The 21,496-nt window shown below is 41.8% G+C and overlaps 1 protein-coding gene across 3 annotated transcripts in view; it reads left to right on the top strand.

Annotated features, from left to right (window-relative positions):
• Nucleotides 1-21,496, top strand: part of LOC117506832 (voltage-dependent calcium channel subunit alpha-2/delta-2-like) — a 151,069-nt gene that overhangs the window by 98,186 nt on the left and 31,387 nt on the right. The window contains exons 11-25 of one of the 3 annotated variants that reach the window (XM_034166462.1): nucleotides 5,604-5,765; nucleotides 5,855-5,965; nucleotides 6,052-6,130; nucleotides 7,164-7,213; nucleotides 7,388-7,477; nucleotides 8,763-8,828; nucleotides 8,956-9,033; nucleotides 9,132-9,206; nucleotides 9,301-9,372; nucleotides 9,549-9,620; nucleotides 19,603-19,664; nucleotides 20,287-20,363; nucleotides 20,461-20,521; nucleotides 20,601-20,698; nucleotides 20,795-20,885. In XM_034166462.1, the coding sequence (XP_034022353.1) occupies nucleotides 5,604-5,765; nucleotides 5,855-5,965; nucleotides 6,052-6,130; nucleotides 7,164-7,213; nucleotides 7,388-7,477; nucleotides 8,763-8,828; nucleotides 8,956-9,033; nucleotides 9,132-9,206; nucleotides 9,301-9,372; nucleotides 9,549-9,620; nucleotides 19,603-19,664; nucleotides 20,287-20,363; nucleotides 20,461-20,521; nucleotides 20,601-20,698; nucleotides 20,795-20,885 (1,244 nt within the window). Of the gene's footprint in view, nucleotides 1-5,603; nucleotides 5,766-5,854; nucleotides 5,966-6,051; nucleotides 6,131-7,163; nucleotides 7,214-7,387; nucleotides 7,478-8,762; nucleotides 8,841-8,955; nucleotides 9,034-9,131; nucleotides 9,207-9,300; nucleotides 9,373-9,548; nucleotides 9,621-19,602; nucleotides 19,665-20,286; nucleotides 20,364-20,460; nucleotides 20,522-20,600; nucleotides 20,699-20,794; nucleotides 20,886-21,496 lie in introns of all 3 variants that reach the window. The other 2 variants (XM_034166461.1, XM_034166463.1) reach the window with 2 other exon arrangements.

Raw genomic sequence — 21,496 nt, 5'->3', positions numbered from 1 at the left:
GGATGGGTCGGGGGTTCCAGTACTTGGTGGACTGGGAGGGGTATGGACCCGAAGAACGCTCCTGGGTGAAGAGGAGCTTCATCCTGGATCCGGCCCTCCTGGCCGACTTCTACCACCGACACCCCGACAAACCTGGTCGGGCGCCAGGAGGCGCCCGTTGAGGGGGGGGTCCTGTTGTGTGGGCCGCCAGAAGAGGAGGTACTGCTGGCCCACCACCAGAGGGCGCCCTGCCTGAAGTGCGGGCTTCAGGCACGAGAGGGCGCTGCCGCCATGGACACAGCCGGGGGTGACAGCTGTCGCTCATTACCTCTTGACAGCTGTCACCCATCTACTCAACATCATCTCACTCCATAAAGACCAGACGTCATCTCCACCTCGGTGCCGAGATATCATACTTCATAGGAGGTAATACTCTCAGCTTTTTTGTGAGATTTGTAACTCTGTTATTGTGAGAATTTGCAGGAGAACCGGTCGTTTGTGAGGAGGCTGTGCAAGACGGCGCTCCTTTTCAGCTGAGACCGCTGCAACATATTGAATGAGAGGTGGAGGTGGCATTCCCACCGTTGTTGTTACTGGGTGTACACACACCCACACTTGACTGTCTTTGTTCTTCGCCAGCAGTACCAGATCCGACAGTCGGGGACGGTGATCACCTGGGAATTCGGGACTTGGCGGCTCCAGTATTCACCAGGTTCTGGGGCGGCGGAAATCGTGTGGTTCCGGCTCTTCTCAGGACAGACGTCTTCTATCCTCGAGCCTGCCCACACCTCACCTCTGTGTATTGACTGTTATGATATTCTGTGATTGTCTGTATGTTCGTTGTGCACATTCACAACATTAAATTGTTACTTTTTGGCTCATCTATTGACCGTTCATTTGCGCCCCCTGTTGTGGGTCCGTGTCACTACACTTTCCCAACACATCCGAGTGGACACCAATCGAGAAATTCAGCTGGTTTTCGGTGAAAATTTTAACGGCTGATGAGAGATTTTGGATTGTTTCTATCGCTGTAAGGACTTCCCACGGAGCGGGACGTCACGGAGCGGGACGTCACGCAGCGCTCCGAGGCGACATCGCCATCCTGTTTCAAGCTGAAAACCTCCAAATTTAAGCCTCTGTTGACCCAGGACGTCGTGAGAGAACAGAGAACTTTCAGAAGAGGTCGGAATCAGCAGTTTATCCGGACATTCCACTGTTAAAGGAGATTTTTTTAATGAAAGACGTGCGGACGGAGCCGACGCGGTGCACCCGCCACAGGAAAAACACCTCCGTTGGAAGCCTTAAGGACAAGTTGGAACATGCCCTGCTGTTAAACAATTTCTCAGATACTCACTCAACTGAAAGCCACCAAAAGCCGCCTGGATTTTACAAATGGTTATCAACACGGATGTGTTTTTCTTGTGACGGGCGCGCCGTGCCGGCTGCGAGCCAACGCGCCAATCCGTCCGCACGTCTTTCATTAAAAAAATCTCCTTTAACAGTGGAATGTCCGGATAAACTGCTGATCCCGACCTCTTCTGAAAGTTCTCTGTTCTCTCACGACGTCCTGGGTCAACAGAGGCTTAAATTTGGAAGTTTTTCTGCTTGAAACAGGATGATGATGTCGCCTCGGAGCGCTGTGCAACGTCCCGCTCCGGGGGAAGTCCTTACAGCGATAGAAACAATCCAAAATCTCTCATCAGCCGTTAAAATTTTCACAGAAAACCAGCTGCATTTTTCGAATGGCGTCCACTCGGATGTGCCTCACAGTTTCTGAAAAAATTTTGATCAAGCACAGCGCCAGTCTCTCAGCAACTTCTCAGACAATGAAAATCCGACGAGGAGGCTGGACCACTCCTTCCACAAGGCGTGCTCACAGGCGAATGACGTCACCGACAGGCGTGAAAAAACTCACGCATGCGCACGAGGGTTCAAGCTTGGCTGATGCAATCACACGTGATTCAAATCCATATAGTTTTTTAAAAAAATAAAACTGTCGGTTTCTTTTCTAATAGACCTCGTATGTTAATTCACACCTGAAAAACAACACATCACCTGCATACCAAGTGAGGAACTGAAAATATCAGATATTTTAAAAATAAATCTTATTTCCATGTTGTATACAATCAGTATACTGCACACTAGTATCGTGATAAACATGGATACGGTGTGTGAGTGAGACGGAGCAACTGACAGTGTGGTTGTCAGTGATAACAAGCCGCAATTTTCGGTAAACTTTGGCCAAAGCATACTCACCACCTAGCGGACGTGCCGGCTCTTGCACCAGCTGTACTGCTGTCAATAAAATTCACCAAAACAAACAAAAAATAAAATAAAATTAATGTCGGACAATTTCAGTATGTGGGCAGGGATGATAAACTGTTTTTTTTTAATGGGGCCTAACTTGTCTAGTGTTGTACCATCACCACAGACACGGTCACACTGAGCGGTTTCTGTATACATTACTGTATTTAAATTCAGTAACTTTCTTCAAAACAGGAAACACCAGATTAATTTACAGTGGCCTATTTATAAGGAAATAACACATTCACTTCCAACATAAAACTAAATGTGACATTTATCATGATGTTCTATGCAGTAGAAACATAAATAACAGATCCTGTGCGTGTGCTCCCTTGCGATGTTACGCATGAGGGCTGACAGCGGTCAGCACAGTCTATGGTCAGGCCCATCCACAGCTCCTTGGACAATCTGTCCAGCAGTTGTGGATGTATGAAACATACACAAGTAACTCTCTTTCTATATCACAACCTCTACAATTAGGTGACAGTGGAGTGGTCATGTTGTCATGGGAACTACCATTTGCAGATTGTTGCCTTAAACTGATGCAAGCAGTGCTGAGTGTGGCCTTGTGTCAGATACTGCGCACCTCCCATGATATTTTGATTTGATTTGATCAAATTCAGTAAGAAATGTAAAATGTACAATGATATGTTAAAAATCAAGATAACACAAGAAAGTGTAAAGCATTTATTTCCACTGTGGTTTTTAATAATCATAGACAAGCACAGAGACATAAAAAACACATACAGTAGTGTTCAGAATAATAGTAGTGCTATGTGACTAAAAAGATTAATCCAGGTTTTGAGTATATTTCTTATCGTTACATGGGAAACAAGGTACCAGTAGATTCAGTAGATTCTCACAAATCCAACAAGACCAAGCATTCATGATATGCACACTCTTAAGGCTTTGAAATTGGGCTATTAGTAAAAAAAAGTAGAAAACGGGGTGTTCACAATAATAGTAATGTGGCATTCAGTGAGTGAGTTTGTCAATTTTGTGGAACAAACAGGTGTGAATCAGGTGTCCCCTATTTAAGGATGAAGCCAGCACCTGTTGAACATGCTTTTCTCTTTGAAAGCCTGAGGACGTTCAAGACATTGTTCAGAAGAACAGCGTAGTTTGATTAAAACGTTGATTGGAGAGGGGAAAACTTACACGCAGGTGCAAAAAAATTATAGGCTGTTCATCTACAATGATCTCCAATGCTCTGAATTCAAGCCACAATTCACAGTGAAGACAGTGAAGCATGGTGGTGCAAGCATCATGATATGGGCATGTTTCTCCTACTATGGTGTTGGGCCTATATATCGCATACCAGGTATCATGGATCAGTTTGGATATGTCAAAATACTTGAAGAGGTCATGTTGCCTTATGCTGAAGAGGACATGCCCTTGAAATGGGTGTTTCAACAAGACAATGACCCCAAGCACACTAGTAAACAAGCAAAATCTTGGTTCCAAACCAACAACATTAATGCCTCGCAGATGTGAATCATGAAAAACTGTGGTTATACAACTAAATACTAGTTTAGTGATTCACAGGATTGCTAAAAAAGCAGTTTGAACATAATAGTTTTGAGTTTGTAGCGTCAACAGCAGATGCTACTATTATTGTGAACACCCCCTTTTCTACTTTTTTTTTACTAATAGCCCAATTTCATAGCCTTAAGAGTGTGCATATCATGAATGCTTGGTCTTGTTGGATTTGTGAGAATCTACTGAGTCTACTGGCACCTTGTTTCCCATGTAACAATAAGAAATATACTCAAAACCTGGATTAATCTTTTTAGTCACATAGCACTATTATTATTCTGAACACTACTGTATAAACCATTTTCAAAGCACATTCATTTTTGATTTGGTAAATATTCAATAACTGAACTTTTCATTTAAAATATGTGTTGTGCATATGTGCTGATTGAATTCGATTTTGCACTGATGGACGTTATCACACACAAAATCTTTATTTGCATACGCAGTTGACGTCACATAACCACCTGCTATCCTATACAACTTAGTGACACTGACAAAATATTCTCCACCAAATGCATCAAAATTTAAAAAACCCATGCAATTTAACACTCATTATATGGAACCTTAGTAAATCAGGCTCTATATGTTCTTTTAATTTGATTAGATACAAGTTGATATTATACAAATAATGAATGTTTATGAATTCAATGGTACGAATATTTCATGAGGTGAAAGCTGGAACATACCATTTTACAAGGCAAAGCCGAGTTGAATGGTATGTTCCGGCTTTCACCTCATGAAATATTCATTCCATTGAAGGAATGTAAAAACTTTCATTATTTGTTTTATATAATGGCTAAAATAGATCCTTGACATTTGATATTTTATTAATTTATAAACAACAGAAAAGGGACTTACATTTTGATGTTCCACTGCTGCTAAAGTCCAAATTGTGACGTGTAGTACAGTGATGCGGTGCACTGACTTCAGACTTCCATAAAAAAAACAAAAAAAGACTGTGTAGTTCCTCAGTCCAGCCAAAAATCACGTCAGCTTTTCATCTGAACAGTTCTTCATGCATCCAGACGGCTTACAGCAGAGTGGATTTTTTTGTGTGTGTATGTTACAAGAATTAGCAGCGTCAGTTAGCTCAATCAAATCGTCGTCTCGGTAGAGTCGTTGTTCCCCCAGAGGGCACGCACACACACAACCAAGTTGGCACTTCTGTGCGCGTGTACTACCAAAAAGAAAAGACTGTGTACATCCTCATTGCAGCGAAAAAAAAAAATCACATCAGAAATTAGTCCAGCTTTTCATTCTAACTTCCTGCTAACAGCTTACAGACAGCGCAGTGGATTTGTTTTGTGCGTGGGTGCGCATGTGCGTTGTGTGTGTGGGTGCGTGTGTGCATGTGCGTGCATGCATGCTTGTGTGTGTGTGTGTGTGTGTGTGTGTGTGTGTGTGTGTGTGTGTGTGTGTGTGTGTGTGTGTGTGTGTGTGTGTGTGTGTGTGTGTGTGTGTGTGTGCATGTGTGCAGAGTGCAATGGTACTAAACTTATGGAACCAAATTTGCATTCTAAATGGAACCAAACTGCACTCTAAATGCAACACAACACAAATGGGATGGATAATCCATGTCATGTGAAATACAAAGCACCAATCAAATGATTAAGGAGCCACTCAGCCGTTATATAAAATCTACTGTTTTTGAGTTATTGTCGACAGCCGCTAGTTGGGATGGAACAACTCAACCACTCATCTACATTTTTGCTGTTCAAGCCCAGTGCTGTTAGAACATGGGGAATATTTGGAGGCCAGCTTCTTTATTTTCTGCTGTATTTCAGTTTAACGAGAAGGCAGAGGCTGTGGTTCCTTGTTTCAAACATCTGGTACAGGCTAACGTGCACAACAAAAAGATCTTCAAGGAAGCAGTGCAGCAAATGCAAGCTAAAGGGACAACTGACTACAAGTCCGGATTTCACTTTGCCTTCAACCAGCTGTTAAATGTAAGTGACAAATTGATCCTGATTCACTGGTGATCATGTCAGTGCTGTTTTCATTGACAAGCCCAGTATTCATTTATTTCCTTATTCAGAAAACCAACGTCCCTCGTGCTAACTGTAATAAAATAATCATGCTGTTTACTGATGGAGGAGAGGACAGAGCTCAGGAAGTCTTCATGCAGTACAACTGGCCCAACAAAACGGTTGGTTTCTTGTGACAGTGAACATGAGTTTGACTTCAGCTCAACCTGAAAACTTGTCATCATCGACTCCATGTACCTCTCCTAAGGTTCGAGTATTTACATTTTCTGTGGGCCAGCACAACTATGATGTCACACCATTACAGTGGATTGCGTGCACCAATAAAGGTGAGCAGTTTTCTATTAGTTGGATTCTTGTACTTCATGATGACTCGGTATAAACCAAACACTGTAGTAGTGAAGTGCAGACAAAACTAACAGGGGTGCAAAAAATGTCAACTGAAGGTAATGTCAGCATCACGGCCGTGGACCACGCAACAGAGAAAAACACAGGATTATAGGTAAAAGTTTCTTAACCCCCAGTCGTTGGGCAGGCAGAGCTGAGTACACACAGTGGAGGCAGTCCAGGAAACAATACACAGGGTCAAAACATAGTCTTCATACCAAGGAAACCGTTTCAGTGACAGCAGGCTATAAAGCAGCCTTTCTCAAAGTGTGGTTCATAGACCCATAGTGGTCCCTGAGTATATTGGTAAAATATTAATTTCAAATTAATATCATATACTATCTCAAAAGTGTTTCGTCATATATTTAAAAATGAGTCCAAAGTGTAATAGGTAGTTATGTACTGTTGTAATATACCATTGGAGTGGTCAGCAGACTGGAGTGGTCCACTAGATGTTTTTTTTATTATTATTGGTTAAGTGGTCCTTGGTCTAGAAAAGTTAGAGAAACACTCCTATAAAGGAAAAGAGCCTCGAAATGTAAAAACGTGTTTTAATTTTTTTTTTGTCCATTGTTAGAAAGTTTACTGTTATTATTATGTTGCTACACTTTTTTAAAATAAAATTTTGTTCATGTTGTGTCTAGTCTACACAAGAAACCAGTAATTTTTTGAAAAATTCAAATAAATATGGTGTCATTAAAAAAAAAATCAAGATTCATCCTGCTGACTACGTGTTTTAATTAAAACACATCTAGTCCTAATGAGAATCTCTGTGTTTAGGGACTGTGTAGGAGTATCATTAAATATAAGGTGTACAAATGGAACAAGCTATGTTTTAAAGCCATGTGGTATATCCTGTCATGTTTCCTGTAGCTGAGTGCACTAACATCTCGTATATTTGAAGTGAGTCCACCGTGTTTTATAATAGTCCCGCTCATACATCCTCTCTGTCTTCTTTCTTAAATCACTCTCCAGGTTACTATTTTGAGATCCGTTCCATCTGTGCCATAAGGATTAACACCCAGGTGCGTTTCTCTGATGCAGCTGATTCATTTTCACCACTTCTACTTGTCCTTGAGGCACTCACTCACTCACTCGCTTTATAGAAACACTTAGCTCAGTTTAGTGCACACACCCGTCGCCCCTGTGGCCTGATGTTGAGAAGTTGCACTCGGTTATGTACTGCTGTGTTTTGTCAGGAGTATCTTGACGTGCTGGGCCGTCCCATGGTTCTGGCAGGCAGCGAAGCCAAGCAGGTTCAGTGGACCAACGTATATCAAGATGCCTTGGTGAGACAGCACCTCTCCAAATGCTTACACAGTGGCAACATTTAATATAGTAGGCAATAGTAGCCATGGGCATGAAGACAGTGATGGCTACAACAATCTGACATTAAGCCCAAATACTAACCCTGACCTTTACCCAAATGATCGACCTTTAGATGGAATCCACCTCAGTGTGTGGCACATTTGGTCCAAATTGGGTTGAAAATCAAATTACTTGTCCTTGAGCTTTTTCAAAATTAATTTTTTAAATGGCAATTTCAGGGTCAACCTTCATTGACATACAGAGTTGTTTGAAATCAGCAAGGACCTGGGAGGAGTAGGCCAATAAACAGACAGGGAGGAATTATCTTGACCCCAGTGATTGACCTTTGGCAAATGTAACCTTATTGGGCAGTTTCTGGAACCTACCCCATATCTGTGTGAAACTAAATGCAAATTGGAGTGAAAAACCAAGTTCAATGCATACTGGAGTGAAAAATGTAAATTTTGACTTTTGACAGCAGCGACCTTGACCCTAATGTTTGACCGTTGCCATATTTGACCTTTCTGAGAAATTCCACAGTCTACCCCATATGGGTGTGAAATTTGATGCAAATCAGAGTGAAAAACCTAAATTTTGGCCTTTGGTCCCATTGACCATGACTCCAATGATTGATCTTTGGCAAATTTCACCTCACCTGGGCAATTCCAGAACCTACCCACATATTTGTGCCACGTTTAGTGCAAAACAGAGTGGGAAATCTTAAATTTTCTCCTTTGACCTCAGTGATTGGCCTTTGGTAGATGTGACATCACCAATTCCAGAACCCACCAAAATATGTGTGCCAAATTATTGGGCATCGCAATGCAGTTTTTGACCTTTGACCTGTATTACCTTGGCCTTTGCCAAAACAAACCCTTTAAGGCAGGGGTGGGCAATCATGTGCCATAAAGGGCCGAGACACTGCAGGTTTTCCGTGCAACCAATCGCCTCAGCAGGTGATTTCATTAATGATCAGGTGTCTCAGCAGGTGATTTCATTGACAACCAGGTGTTTATGTTCAGAGCAGAAGCTCATCAGCAACCCACCTGCTGAGGTGATTGGTTACATGGAAAACCTGCAGTGTCTCGGCCCTCGATGCCCACCCCTGCTTTAAGGGCAATCCTGGTGTCAACCTACATGCACACAGCACATTTGATAAAAATTGGCCAAAGCACCTCAGAAGAGCAGTGGAACAAATAAACAAAAAGTGAAAAAAAAGTGGAAAAAAAAGGTATAAATGTGGTAACTTCTCTTTGATCTCTCTAGGGACTTGGCATGGTAGTAACTGGAACTTTACCTGTGTTTAATCTCACCATGGACGGAAACTCACAGGTAGCGACACTGGTAATATATATACATATAAAAAAAGCACCCTGAGAGATAATTTTGTTTCTTCATTGCAGATGAGTGAAATCTGCTGTGGTCAATAATATCACGTGTATTCCTGCTGTTGTCTCAGCAGAATCAGCTAATATTAGGTGTGATGGGAGTTGACGTCCATCTTGATGAGATAAAGCGACTAACACCTCGATACAATGTACGTACAGTGCATTAGCACCGCTAGAATTCAAGTATTTGTTAATTATGATGCAGAGACAACAGAAATACCGTCCCTTTTTTGTGTGTCCTCAACAGCTTGGAGCTAACGGATACATATTTGCCATTGATCCAAATGGATATCTTCTCCTTCATCCTAACCTTCAGCCAAAGGTGAGTTTTATGCAATATGCTGTAAAAAGAGGTTAGAGTTGATGTTAAATGAAACCTGGTGGGATTTTGTTTTTTTTCTGCCATTTCTTCTCAGCTGGTCAACCTTCCTGAGCCTGTGACTCTGGACTTTCTTGATGCTGAGGTAGAGGACAGCAATAAGGAGGAGGTGAGCTCATAGTGCTGACGTTTCTACTTTCAGGCATTTTTTTTTTTGTACTTCCATTCGTGGTCAAACTTAATGTTGAACAAAACAAATAAATTATCTGCCTCTAGACAATCCGAATACTCCTCTGCACAGCTCTGCAACTTTCTTAAATGATTCTGTGTGTTTTCACAATCTAGATCCGCAGACAAATGATTGATAGACGAGCAGGTGACATGCAGATAAAAACACTTCTTAAGTCAGTTGATGAGGTAAGTGCATTCATATTTGCCCCTGATATGAAGAATTTTGGCAAAAATTGTTGATTTTCACCAGTGAATTGGCAGTAAAACAAATATTTTAAAAGTTTTTTTTATTTTTTTTTTTTATCCATGCATCAGATTAAGGATGACAGAAAATCTACATTTCTTTTGCCTGTGAACCATGCATCTGCAGCAGTTTAAAAAAAATCTTTAGTTATTTTGTTATTACTGTATTTGGTCTGCAACAACATGTAAAGTCTCAAGTCAAGTCTCGGCACATGCACTGGTACCGCACATCGCCAATTCTTTATTTGTAAATCACATTTAAAACGACAGCAGCCGACCAAAGTGCTGTATGTCATAATATAAGAATGGGCACCAAGTTACCCCAATCATAAATAAATAAATTAAAAATAACAATAAAATTGCAACAGGCAATAAAACAAATAAAAGACAATGTAAAATAAAGAGCAAAAAATTGTAAAAAAAATAGAGATGCCATCGTTCATTTCAGAAATGCCAGAGAAAATAAGTAGGTTTTTAAAGAGATTTAAAAGTCTCTAGGGTCAGGGATGATCTGATATGGAAGGAGAGACTATTCCAGAGCCTGGGGGCAGCCACCGCGAAAGCCCTTCTCTCATGCTGTGGAACTGCTCCAGGTCCTAGATGGCAACCACGCAAGCACACAACCGGTCCCTCCCAGTTACATGAAACCTAGGTGTCCTCTTGGCCTTCTGCAATCCCTAGCTTCCGCCACACTGAGGCGTCTGTGTGCTAGACCATGTCCAGAGAAGCAGTCCGTGTGGCCAAAATGTGGCAGCTGGCGCTTTCTCACCCTTCATCTATATTTGGTGTCTCCAACAAGTCAAGTTTCAAGTTACCACCCCTGTCACACCTTGACGATTTAGCCAGGGTATGCTGACCGTATTAAAAACGCTGGCGTACATCTAATAAAACGTATGGGTAAGTTTTGTATAAGTTAAGAGCGCATTGAAGCACACTGATATATGTCGTAATACGGCAGGTACGTCAAAAACTTTGGAGAATGCACAATATTTTCGACGGATGCCAGCGTATGTCTCATACGTCCCCCATACTCGGTCCATAAGTTGTAGCTAAGTTATGCGATTGTTGATGCATGTTTCTTGTAAGTTACTCATACATCAAAATATGTCCATTGATACTGTCCTTTGATTGGCTCAACAACTGAAAGCTGCAGTCCTCATGTGAACAGTCAAGACTGTTTCAAATATTAAAACCATTCACACGGACTAAAAATAAAGTCTTAATCTTACCTGTTCATTTCATTCGGATTCATCATCACAGCCTGATGAAAATGTCCTGATTTTGGAAAACGGCATCTGAAAACACTTTAGTCCCTTGTCGTGGCTGAAGAAACCCAGTGTTTTAAAAGACATCCCTCTGTATTTTGTCCGTTCGTCAGCTTGAACCAGAGGACACTGGTGCTTTGTGCCACAACAAGACAATTAACTTATTTTAAAAGCTGAGTCCCAGGCCTCATTCATTCATGTCAGCGTTTACCACAGACATCAGTAAACGCTTCAGCATTCTGCATGTGATGAAAAAAATGATCCACCATGATCCACAAAAACAAAAATAAAAGAAAATAAAATTTAAAAAATGTTAAATTACTCTCTTCTGCCTACGTGTGAAGGGGAGAGGCCGTGCGACCGCGTACGCATGCTCGATGATGTGCTCGTAAGTATTTATGTATTTAGTCTGCCAAACAAAAGGGTTCTGCCAGCGGTGGAAATACAAACCAAGCCAGACTTAACGTTCTGACCCGTACTATACTGTGCAGTACTGACCCGGACCGCTCAGTGGAAACGGGTATGTCAGTTTTTGACAGCTCTTGCTTGCCTCTACTGGTGGTTGGCTCTCACTGCGGTATTGTATCACTTTCTGTTCCGGAGCACAGCGGTGTTTTGCTGTATCTGTTAGCTGTTTAATCTGCGCAGTTAGATTGATCTAGTTACCTAGATAACGATTTGTTTCACAGTGTAATCTTCACGTGCCTTAACTAAAGCACTCCCTCTGCTGAATCACCTCTAAATTATTTACACATTATTCACTTTGTGTGTTTTTAGGAATCCGCTAGCTTAGCGCAGCTACTAGCTCTTAGCCGGTTTAGCATGGCGGCTTCTCCTGTCTCTCCCGCACTTTTCTGCTCTGGGTGTGAAATGTTTAGTTATTCCTCGGCCTCCTTTAGCAGTAATGGTACTTGTAATAAGTGTAGCTTATTCGCAGCTTTGGAGGCCAGGCTGGGTGAATTGGAGACTCGGCTCCGCACTGTGGAAAATTCTACAGCTAGCCAGGCCCCTGTAGTCGGTGCGGACCAAGGTAGCTTAGCCGCCGTTAGTTTCCCTCGGGCAGATCCCGAGCAGCCGGGAAGGCAGGCCGACTGGGTGACTGTGAGGAGGAAGTGTAATTCTAAACAGAAGCCCCATGTACACCGCCAACCCGTTCACATTTCTAACCGTTTTTTCCCACTCGACGACACACCCGCCGAGGATCAAACTCTGGTTATTGGCGACTCTGTTTTGAGAAATGTGAAGTTAGCGACACCAGCAACCATAGTCAATTGTCTTCCGGGGGCCAGAGCAGGCGACATTGAAGGAAATTTGAAACTGCTGGCTAAGGCTAAGCGTAAATTTGGTAAGATTGTAATTCACGTCAGCAGTAATGACACCCGGTTACGCCTATTGGTGGTCACTAAAATTAACATTGAATCGGTGTGTAACTTTGCAAAAACAATGTCGGACTCTGTAGTTTTCTCTGGGCCCCTCCCCAATCGGACCGGGAGTGACATGTTTAGCCGCATGTTCTCCTTGAATTGCTGGCTGTCTGAGTGGTGTCCAAAAAATGAGGTGGGCTTCATAGATAATTGGCAAAGCTTCTGGGGAAAACCTGGTCTTGTTAGGAGAGACGGCATCCATCCCACTTTGGATGGAGCAGCGCTCATTTCTAGAAATCTGGCCAGTTTTCTTAAATCCTCCAAACAGTGACTATCCAGGGTTGGGACCAGGAAGCAGAGTTGTAGTCTTACACACCTCTCTGTTGGGGAAAGTGAGGAACACGGACCCACAACAGGGGGCGCAAATGAACGGACAATGAAGAAGTCATATAACAAGGTTTTACTGTTGTGAATTCGCACAACAAACACAACAGATCACAATTGTAAGAATAAACCAATTCTACTGGTGACGTGTGGGCAGGCTCGACGATAGGAGACGTCCGTCCGAGTCGAACCGGAACCACCCGATTTCCTCTGCCACCGAACCCCGGGAATACTGGAGCCGCCAAGTCCCGAACTCCCAGGTGGCCACTGCCTCCGCTCGTCGGATCCGGTACTGCTGGCGAGGAACAGAAACAGTCAGATGTGGGTGCGGCTGCACCCAGCAACACGTAGGGTGGAAACACCACCTCCACCTCTACTCACAAACAATATTGCAGTGAAGGGTACTTATCCGATATGGATCAAGTTCAGTCTTCAGCTGTCTTAAGCACAAGCAAAAACAGGTTAGTCCTCAGAAATATGATGACTGGCTGAGTGCGTTACCTTCCTGGTAGAACGATATCTCGGCAATGAGATGGAGATGCCGTCCAGCTGATATACCCCTCAGCTGATGGATGTCAGCTGTTTCAGGTGATGGGTGACGGCTGTCACCTGGGCTGCCCTCCAGTGCCTGGAGCCCGCACTCCAGGCGGGGCGCCCTCTGGTGGTGGTGGGCCAGCAGTACCTCCTCTTCAGCGGCCCACACAACACTCTCTGCAGCTTCTCTCCCCCTGCCATCCCCTCATTACCCCATCCCCGTAGAGACGGTGCCTGCTCCCAGACCACCAATAACCAGCAAAAATCTATTTAAGCATAAAAATTCAAAAAGAAAAAATAATATAGCACCTTCAACTGCACCACAGACTAAAACAGTTAAATGTGGTCTATTAAAGTTAAGTATTCCATTAACTTTAACTAGTAATGACTTCATGACTTTCTTTGCTAACAAAATTTTAACTATTAGAGAAAAAATTACTCATAACCATCCCAAAGACGTATCGTTATCTTTGGCTGCTTTCAGTGATGCCGGTATTTGGTTAGACTCTTTCTCTCCGATTGTTCTGTCTGAGTTATTTTCATTAGTTACTTCATCCAAACCATCAACATGTTTATTAGACCCCATTCCTACCAGGCTGCTCAAGGAAGCCCTACCATTATTTAATGCTTCGATCTTAAATATGATCAATCTATCTTTGTTAGTTGGCTATGTACCACAGGCTTTTAAGGTGGCAGTAATTAAACCATTGCTTAAAAAGCCATCACTTGACCCAGCTATCTTAGCTAATTATAGGCCAATCTCCAACCTTCCTTTTCTCTCAAAAATTCTTGAAAGGTTAGTTGTAAAACAGCTAACTGATCATCTGCAGAGGAATGGTCTATTTGAAGAGTTTCAGTCAGGTTTTAGAATTCATCATAGTACAGAAACAGCATTAGTGAAGGTTACAAATGATCTTCTTATGGCCTCGGACAGTGGACTCATCTCTGTGCTTGTTCTGTTAGACCTCAGTGCTGCTTTTGATACTGTTGACCATAAAATTTTATTACAGAGATTAGAGCATGCCATAGGTATTAAAGGCACTGCGCTGCGGTGGTTTGAATCATATTTGTCTAATAGATTACAATTTGTTCATGTAAATGGGGAATCTTCTTCACAGACTAAAGTTAATTATGGAGTTCCACAAGGTTCTGTGCTAGGACCAATTTTATTCACTTTATACATGCTTCCCTTAGGCAGTATTATTAGACGGTATTGCTTAAATTCTTATTGTTACGCAGATGATACCCAGCTTTATCTATCCATGAAGCCAGAGGACACACACCAATTAGCTAAACTGCAGGATTGTCTTACAGACATAAAGACATGGATGACCTCTAATTTCCTGCTTTTAAACTCAGATAAAACTGAAGTTATTGTACTTGGCCCCACAAATCTTAGAAACATGGTGTCTAACCAGATCCTTACTCTGGATGGCATTACCCTGACCTCTAGTAATACTGTGAGAAATCTTGGAGTCATTTTTGATCAGGATATGTCATTCAAAGCGCATATTAAACAAATATGTAGGACTGCTTTTTTGCATTTACGCAATATCTCTAAAATCAGAAAGGTCTTGTCTCAGAGTGATGCTGAAAAACTAATTCATGCATTTATTTCCTCTAGGCTGGACTATTGTAATTCATTATTATCAGGTTGTCCTAAAAGTTCCCTAAAAAGCCTTCAGTTAATTCAAAATGCTGCAGCTAGAGTACTGACGGGGACTAGAAGGAGAGAGCATATCTCACCCATATTGGCCTCTCTTCATTGGCTTCCTGTTAATTCTAGAATAGAATTTAAAATTCTTCTTCTTACTTATAAGGTTTTGAATAATCAGGTCCCATCTTATCTTAGGGACCTCGTAGTACCATATCACCCCAATAGAGCGCTTCGCTCTCAGACTGCAGGCTTACTTGTAGTTCCTAGGGTTTGTAAGAGTAGAATGGGAGGCAGAGCCTTCAGCTTTCAGGCTCCTCTCCTGTGGAACCAGCTCCCAATTCAGATCAGGGAGACAGACACCCTCTCTACTTTTAAGATTAGGCTTAAAACTTTCCTTTTTGCTAAAGCTTATAGTTAGGGCTGGATCAGGTGACCCTGAACCATCCCTTAGTTATGCTGCTATAGACATAGACTGCTGTGGGGTTCCCATGATGCACTGTTTCTTTCTCTTTTTGCTCTGTATGCACCACTCTGCATTTAATCATTAGTGATCGATCTCTGCTCCCCTCCACAGCATGTCTTTTTCCTGGTTCTCTCCCTCAGCCCCAACCAGTCCCAGCAGAAGACTGTCCCTCCCTGAGCCTGGTTCTGCTGGAGGTTTCTTCCTGTTAAAAGGGAGTTTTTCCTTCCCACTGTAGCCAAGTGCTTGCTCACAGGGGGTCGTTTTGACCGTTGGGGTTTTACATAATTATTGTATGGCCTTGCCTTACAATATAAAGCGCCTTGGGGCAACTGTTTGTTGTGATTTGGCGCTATATAAAAAAATTGATTGATTGATTGATTGATTAAACATTAGGTCTCTCTCTTCTAAGTCCCTGTTAGTAAATGATATAATAATTGATCAACATATTGATTTATTCTGCCTTACAGAAACCTGGTTACAGCAGGATGAATATGTTAGTTTAAATGAGTCAACACCCCCGAGTCACACTAACTGCCAGAATGCTCGTAGCACGGGCCGAGGCGGAGGATTAGCAGCAATCTTCCATTCCAGCTTATTAATTAATCAAAAACCCAGACAGAGCTTTAATTCATTTGAAAGCTTGACTCTTAGTCTTGTCCATCCGAATTGGAAGTCCCAAAAACCAGTTTTATTTGTTATTATCTATCGTCCACCTGGTCGTTACTGTGAGTTTCTCTGTGAATTTTCAGACCTTTTGTCTGACTTCGTGCTTAGCTCAGATAAGATAATTATAGTGGGCGATTTTAACATCCACACAGATGCTGAGAATGACAGCCTCAACACTGCATTTAATCTATTATTAGACTCAGTTGGCTTTGCTCAAAATGTAAATGAGTCCACCCACCACTTTAATCATATCTTAGATCTTGTTCTGACTTATGGTATGGAAATTGAAGACTTAACAGTATTCCCTGAAAACTCCCTTCTGTCTGATCATTTCTTAATAACATTTACATTTACTCTGATGGACTACCCAGCAGTGGGGAATAAGTTTCATTACACTAGAAGTCTTTCAGAAAGCGCTGTAACTAGGTTTAAGGATATGATTCCTTCTTTATGTTCTCTAATGCCATATACCAACACAGTGCAGAGTAGCTACCTAAACTCTGTAAGTGAGATAGAGTATCTCGTCAATAGTTTTACATCCTCATTGAAGACAACTTTGGATGCTGTAGCTCCTCTGAAAAAGAGAGCTTTAAATCAGAAGTGCCTGACTCCGTGGTATAACTCACAAACTCGCAGCTTAAAGCAGATAACCCGTAAGTTGGAGAGGAAATGGCGTCTCACTAATTTAGAAGATCTTCACTTAGCCTGGAAAAAGAGTCTGTTGCTCTATAAAAAAGCCCTCCGTAAAGCTAGGACATCTTACTACTCATCACTAATTGAAGAAAATAAGAACAACCTCAGGTTTCTTTTCAGCACTGTAGCCAGGCTGACAAAGAGTCAGAGCTCTATTGAGCCGAGTATTCCTTTAACTTTAACTAGTAATGACTTCATGACTTTCTTTGCTAATAAAATTTTAACTATTAGAGAAAAAATTACTCATAACCATCCCAAAGACGTATCGTTATCTTTGGCTGCTTTCAGTGATGCCGGTATTTGGTTAGACTCTTTCTCTCAGATTGTTCTGAGTTATTTTTATTAGTTACTTCATCCAAACCATCAACATGTCTATCAGACCCCATTCCTACCAGGCTGCTCAAGGAAGCCCTACCATTATTTAATGCTTCGATCTTAAATATGATCAATCTATCTTTATTAGTTGGCTATGTACCACAGGCTTTTAAGGTGGCAGTAATTAAACCATTACTTAAAAAGCCATCACTTGACCCAGCTATCTTAGCTAATTATAGGCCAATCTTCAACCTTCCTTTTCTCTCAAAAATTCTTGAAAGGGTAGTTGTAAAACAGCTAACTGATCATCTGCAGAGGAATGGTCTATTTGAAGAGTTTCAGTCAGGTTTTAGAATTCATCATAGTACAGAAACAGCATTAGTGAAGGTTACAAGACTAATTTTATTCACTTTATACATGCTTCCCTTAGGCAGTATTATTAGACGGCATTGCTTAAATTTTCATTGTTACGCAGATGATACCCAGCTTTATCTATCCATGAAGCCAGAGGACACACACCAATTAGCTAAACTGCAGGATTGTCTTACAGACATAAAGTACTTGTACTTGGCCCCACAAATCTTAGAAACATGGTGTCTAACCAGATCCTTACTCTGGATGGCATTACCCTGACCTCTAGTAATACTGTGAGAAATCTTGGAGTCATTTTTGATCAGGATATGTCATTCAAAGCGAATATTAAACAAATATGTAGGACTGCTTTTTTGCATTTACGCAATATCTCTAAAATTAGAAAGGTCTTGTCTCAGAGTGATGCTGAAAAACTAATTCATGCATTTATTTCCTCTAGGCTGGACTATTGTAATTCATTATTATCAGGTTGTCCTAAAAGTTCCCTGAAAAGCCTTCAGTTAATTCAAAATGCTGCAGCTAGAGTACTAACGGGGACTAGAAGGAGAGAGCATATCTCACCCATATTGGCCTCTCTTCATTGGCTTCCTGTTAATTCTAGAATAGAATTTAAAATTCTTCTTCTTACTTATAAGGTTTTGAATAATCAGGTCCCATCTTATCTTAGGGACCTCATAGTACCATATCACTCCAATAGAGCGCTTCGCTCTCAGACTGCAGGCTTACTTGTAGTTCCTAGGATTTGTAAGAGTAGAATGGGAGGCGGAGCCTTCAGCTTTCAGGCTCCTCTCCTGTGGAACCAGCTCCCAATTCAGATCAGGGAGACAGACACCCTCTCTACTTTTAAGATTAGGCTTAAAACTTTCCTTTTTGCTAAAGCTTATAGTTAGGGCTGGATCAGGTGACCCTGAACCATCCCTTAGTTATGCTGCTATAGACTTAGACTGCTGGGGGGTTCCCATGATGCACTGAGTGTTTCTTTCTCTTTTTGCTCTGTATGCACCACTCTGCATTTAATCATTAGTGATTGATCTCTGCTCCCCTCCACAGCATGTCTTTTTCCTGGTTCTCTCCCTTAGCCCCAACCAGTCCCAGCAGAAGACTGCCCCTCCCTGAGCCTGGTTCTGCTGGAGGTTTCTTCCTGTTAAAATGGAGTTTTTCCTTCCCACTGTCGCCAAGTGCTTGCTCACAAGGGGGTCGTTTTGACCGTTGGGGTTTTTACGTAATTATTGTATGGCCTTGCCTTACAATATAAAGCGCCTTGAGGCAACTGTTTGTTGTGATTTGGCGCTGTATAAATAAAATTGATTGATTGATTGATTGAGCATACGCTGGCTAAATTATATAACGTATTTGATGTATCCAGCGTATTCGGTGCATTTTTCATACGTCGGCATACACTGGCTAAATCATCAAGATGTGACAGGGCCCTAAGTCTGGGAGCATGCACTGGTGCTGTGAGTCACAGCATCTACCACACCACGGAAATGCCCCTAGGTCCTGGATGGGAACCACCCAGATAGACAACCAGTTATCCACACTATGAAGTCTGGGGATAAGCACCAGCACCAGTGGGCCCCATTTGAGTACTTCTGCTAACGGCCAAAAGGCCCCCCCAAAATATTATAATGTGGCATGTCACATTGTTAAAAATCCTGGATCTGGATCATAACCAAAATGTCTTACTCTTAATAACAACAAATACAGTATTTCCACCAAGTTTCATTGAAATTGATTATTGTGATGCTGCTGACAGAGAGACAGACAAGCAGGCAAATAGACAAAAGCATATTTTCTCAGAGTACACTGGATTATTTGTCAAACTGTTACAGCCATCAGCAGTGTCAGAAAAAACATGCCATATAATCTGTGTACAAAGAAGGCTTGTTTCAGCAGTCTGAAACAAGTCAGCCTGCAGTCTTCATAATTTAGTCATCATTTTCAACTTCACCTTCACTTTTCAATTCTGAAACTGGTTTAAAATGCTCCCATTACAAGAATGTGCAACTTTGTTGTTAAGAATCTGTACTATTAACCAAGCTGTTCAGTTAAATGTTGCCATTTCTTATGAGAAATACAAGCAAAACCGACAATTCAACCCAAGTTCTAATAAACAAATTGAGTTCAAAACACAGGTGCCCTCTCAGATTGAAATGTTGCAGACTGTAAGATGAGCTGTGCAAAGTGTGTTGACCTGTTTCCTGTATTGCAGCAATACATTGACGAGGTGTACAGAGGTTACACCTGGACTGCAATCAATGCTACAGATTACAGGTAAGTGGTCACAGCGATATGAAGTACAGTCAGGTTCATAAGTATTTGAACAGCATCTCAGGTTTTGTGATTTTGCCTCTATACCAGGGGTGGGCATCGAGGGCCGAGACACTGCAGGTTTTCCATGTAACCAATCACCTCAGCAGGTGGGTTGCTGATGAGCTTCTGCTCTGAACATAAACACCTGGTTGTCAATGAAATCACCTGCTGAGACACCTGATCATTAATGAAATCACCTGCTGAGGCGATTGGTTGCACGGAAAACCTGCAGTGTCTCGGCCCTTTATGGCACATGATTGCCCAATAGTCATCATCTAGTTTCTCAGTGTTATTTTGACTGCAGCAACTTTCTGGTGTGCAAGGGATTATGGGATATCTTATATAAATGCAGTCCATTTATATCTAAGCTTGAGTCTCCCATGTGTCTTCTGGCAAACTGAAATTTCATGTCTTCTTTTTATGAAAATCCTTTCTGATCCCTGTCTTGAAACCACACTCATTTAGTCCATAATTTGTCATAAAAAAAAATACAAAAATGGAGTGACCATCATTGGGAAATTATTACAAAAAACAAAGCAGCCCTTCTTCTCTCTTGTGTCTTTTGGGGTGGCACCACCTGCAGTCTTGGCTTGGTATTACCACCCTACAATGAATACTACATCCAGGCAGACCTGAGTGATGTGATGCTACAGCTCCAGTGTGAGTACCTCCATTCACAGCTTCGAACTTTAATTTTGGTGAAGATATACCACCGCAGAGAATGAAAACTCATCATCTCTGCATGTCTGTGTTCCAGACATGCAGTCACTGCTGCCCAGTTCTTTTGAATCATCAGGTCATGTGTTTCTGGCTCCCAGGTAATGTCTGTTTCTCTGTCTGTAAATACAGGAAAAAGTTTCTTGTGAAATTTTGGAGTTTATTCTGCACTTTCTCCAGGGAGTATTGCAAGCGCCTGCAGCTTTCCGACAATAACACCCAGTTCTTGCAGAACTTCCTGTCTCTCATGTTGGACATTTCTCCAGAGTCTGATGAGTGTGAGTTACTTATATGTTTTTAGCAGATTTAAGATGTCAACAGTATCTTCCACTGCTGTCGATACACAGATGAGATTATCTGTGTTGTTGTTTCAGGTGACCAAGGTCTCATCCACAATCTAATTTTGGATTCTCGGATCATTGGGCAGCTGGCTTCACGCATATGGAAGAACAAGGACCTGAATTCGTAAGTTAAAGTTGCATGCACCGTATGTGCTAGTGCACGTACAAACCCTGCGCTGCCTGCAGGCTTTAAATGTGAAATTCATAATATGATATGGATGCACAATCTTGAACCACCCAGCAGGTGCCAGTGTTCACCGGGGGCAACACAGCATGTGATATCTTCCTTTTCATGCGGACTGCAAAATAACCTTCAAAATATGGGTGTTTCAAAGGATTCAAAATATATTGAAGCAATGTTTCGAGTTGGCTAATTTGCAGTACAGACAAAACCTTTTGGCACCGTACGCAGCCACACATTCTGTCTTCTCTGTAATTTCAGTTTTACTTCCCTCTTCTGTTGTATATTTCAGCTTGTATTGCGATGTCTTCCATTTCACACAGTCTGAAGCAGTGTCCAAAACGTGTGTTTTAATGGTTTCAAAACATTTTGAAGCAGTTTTTTGAGTTAGCATCAGTAATTTGCAGTAAGGGTGAAATTTTTTGCAGCATCCACAGTCACAATTTCTATCTTTTCTTTAATTCTGGATTTTCCTTTCCAGTTCTGTTACATATTTCATCCCATATTTGCCCACATAGGGGGCATCTCATTTTATCACATTTGCTAGCTTAATT

Source organism: Thalassophryne amazonica, chromosome 3 (assembly GCF_902500255.1).
Source record: "Thalassophryne amazonica chromosome 3, fThaAma1.1, whole genome shotgun sequence".
Classification (NCBI taxonomy): Eukaryota; Metazoa; Chordata; class Actinopteri; order Batrachoidiformes; family Batrachoididae; genus Thalassophryne; species Thalassophryne amazonica.
This window is presented reverse-complemented; position numbering and strand designations above follow the sequence as displayed.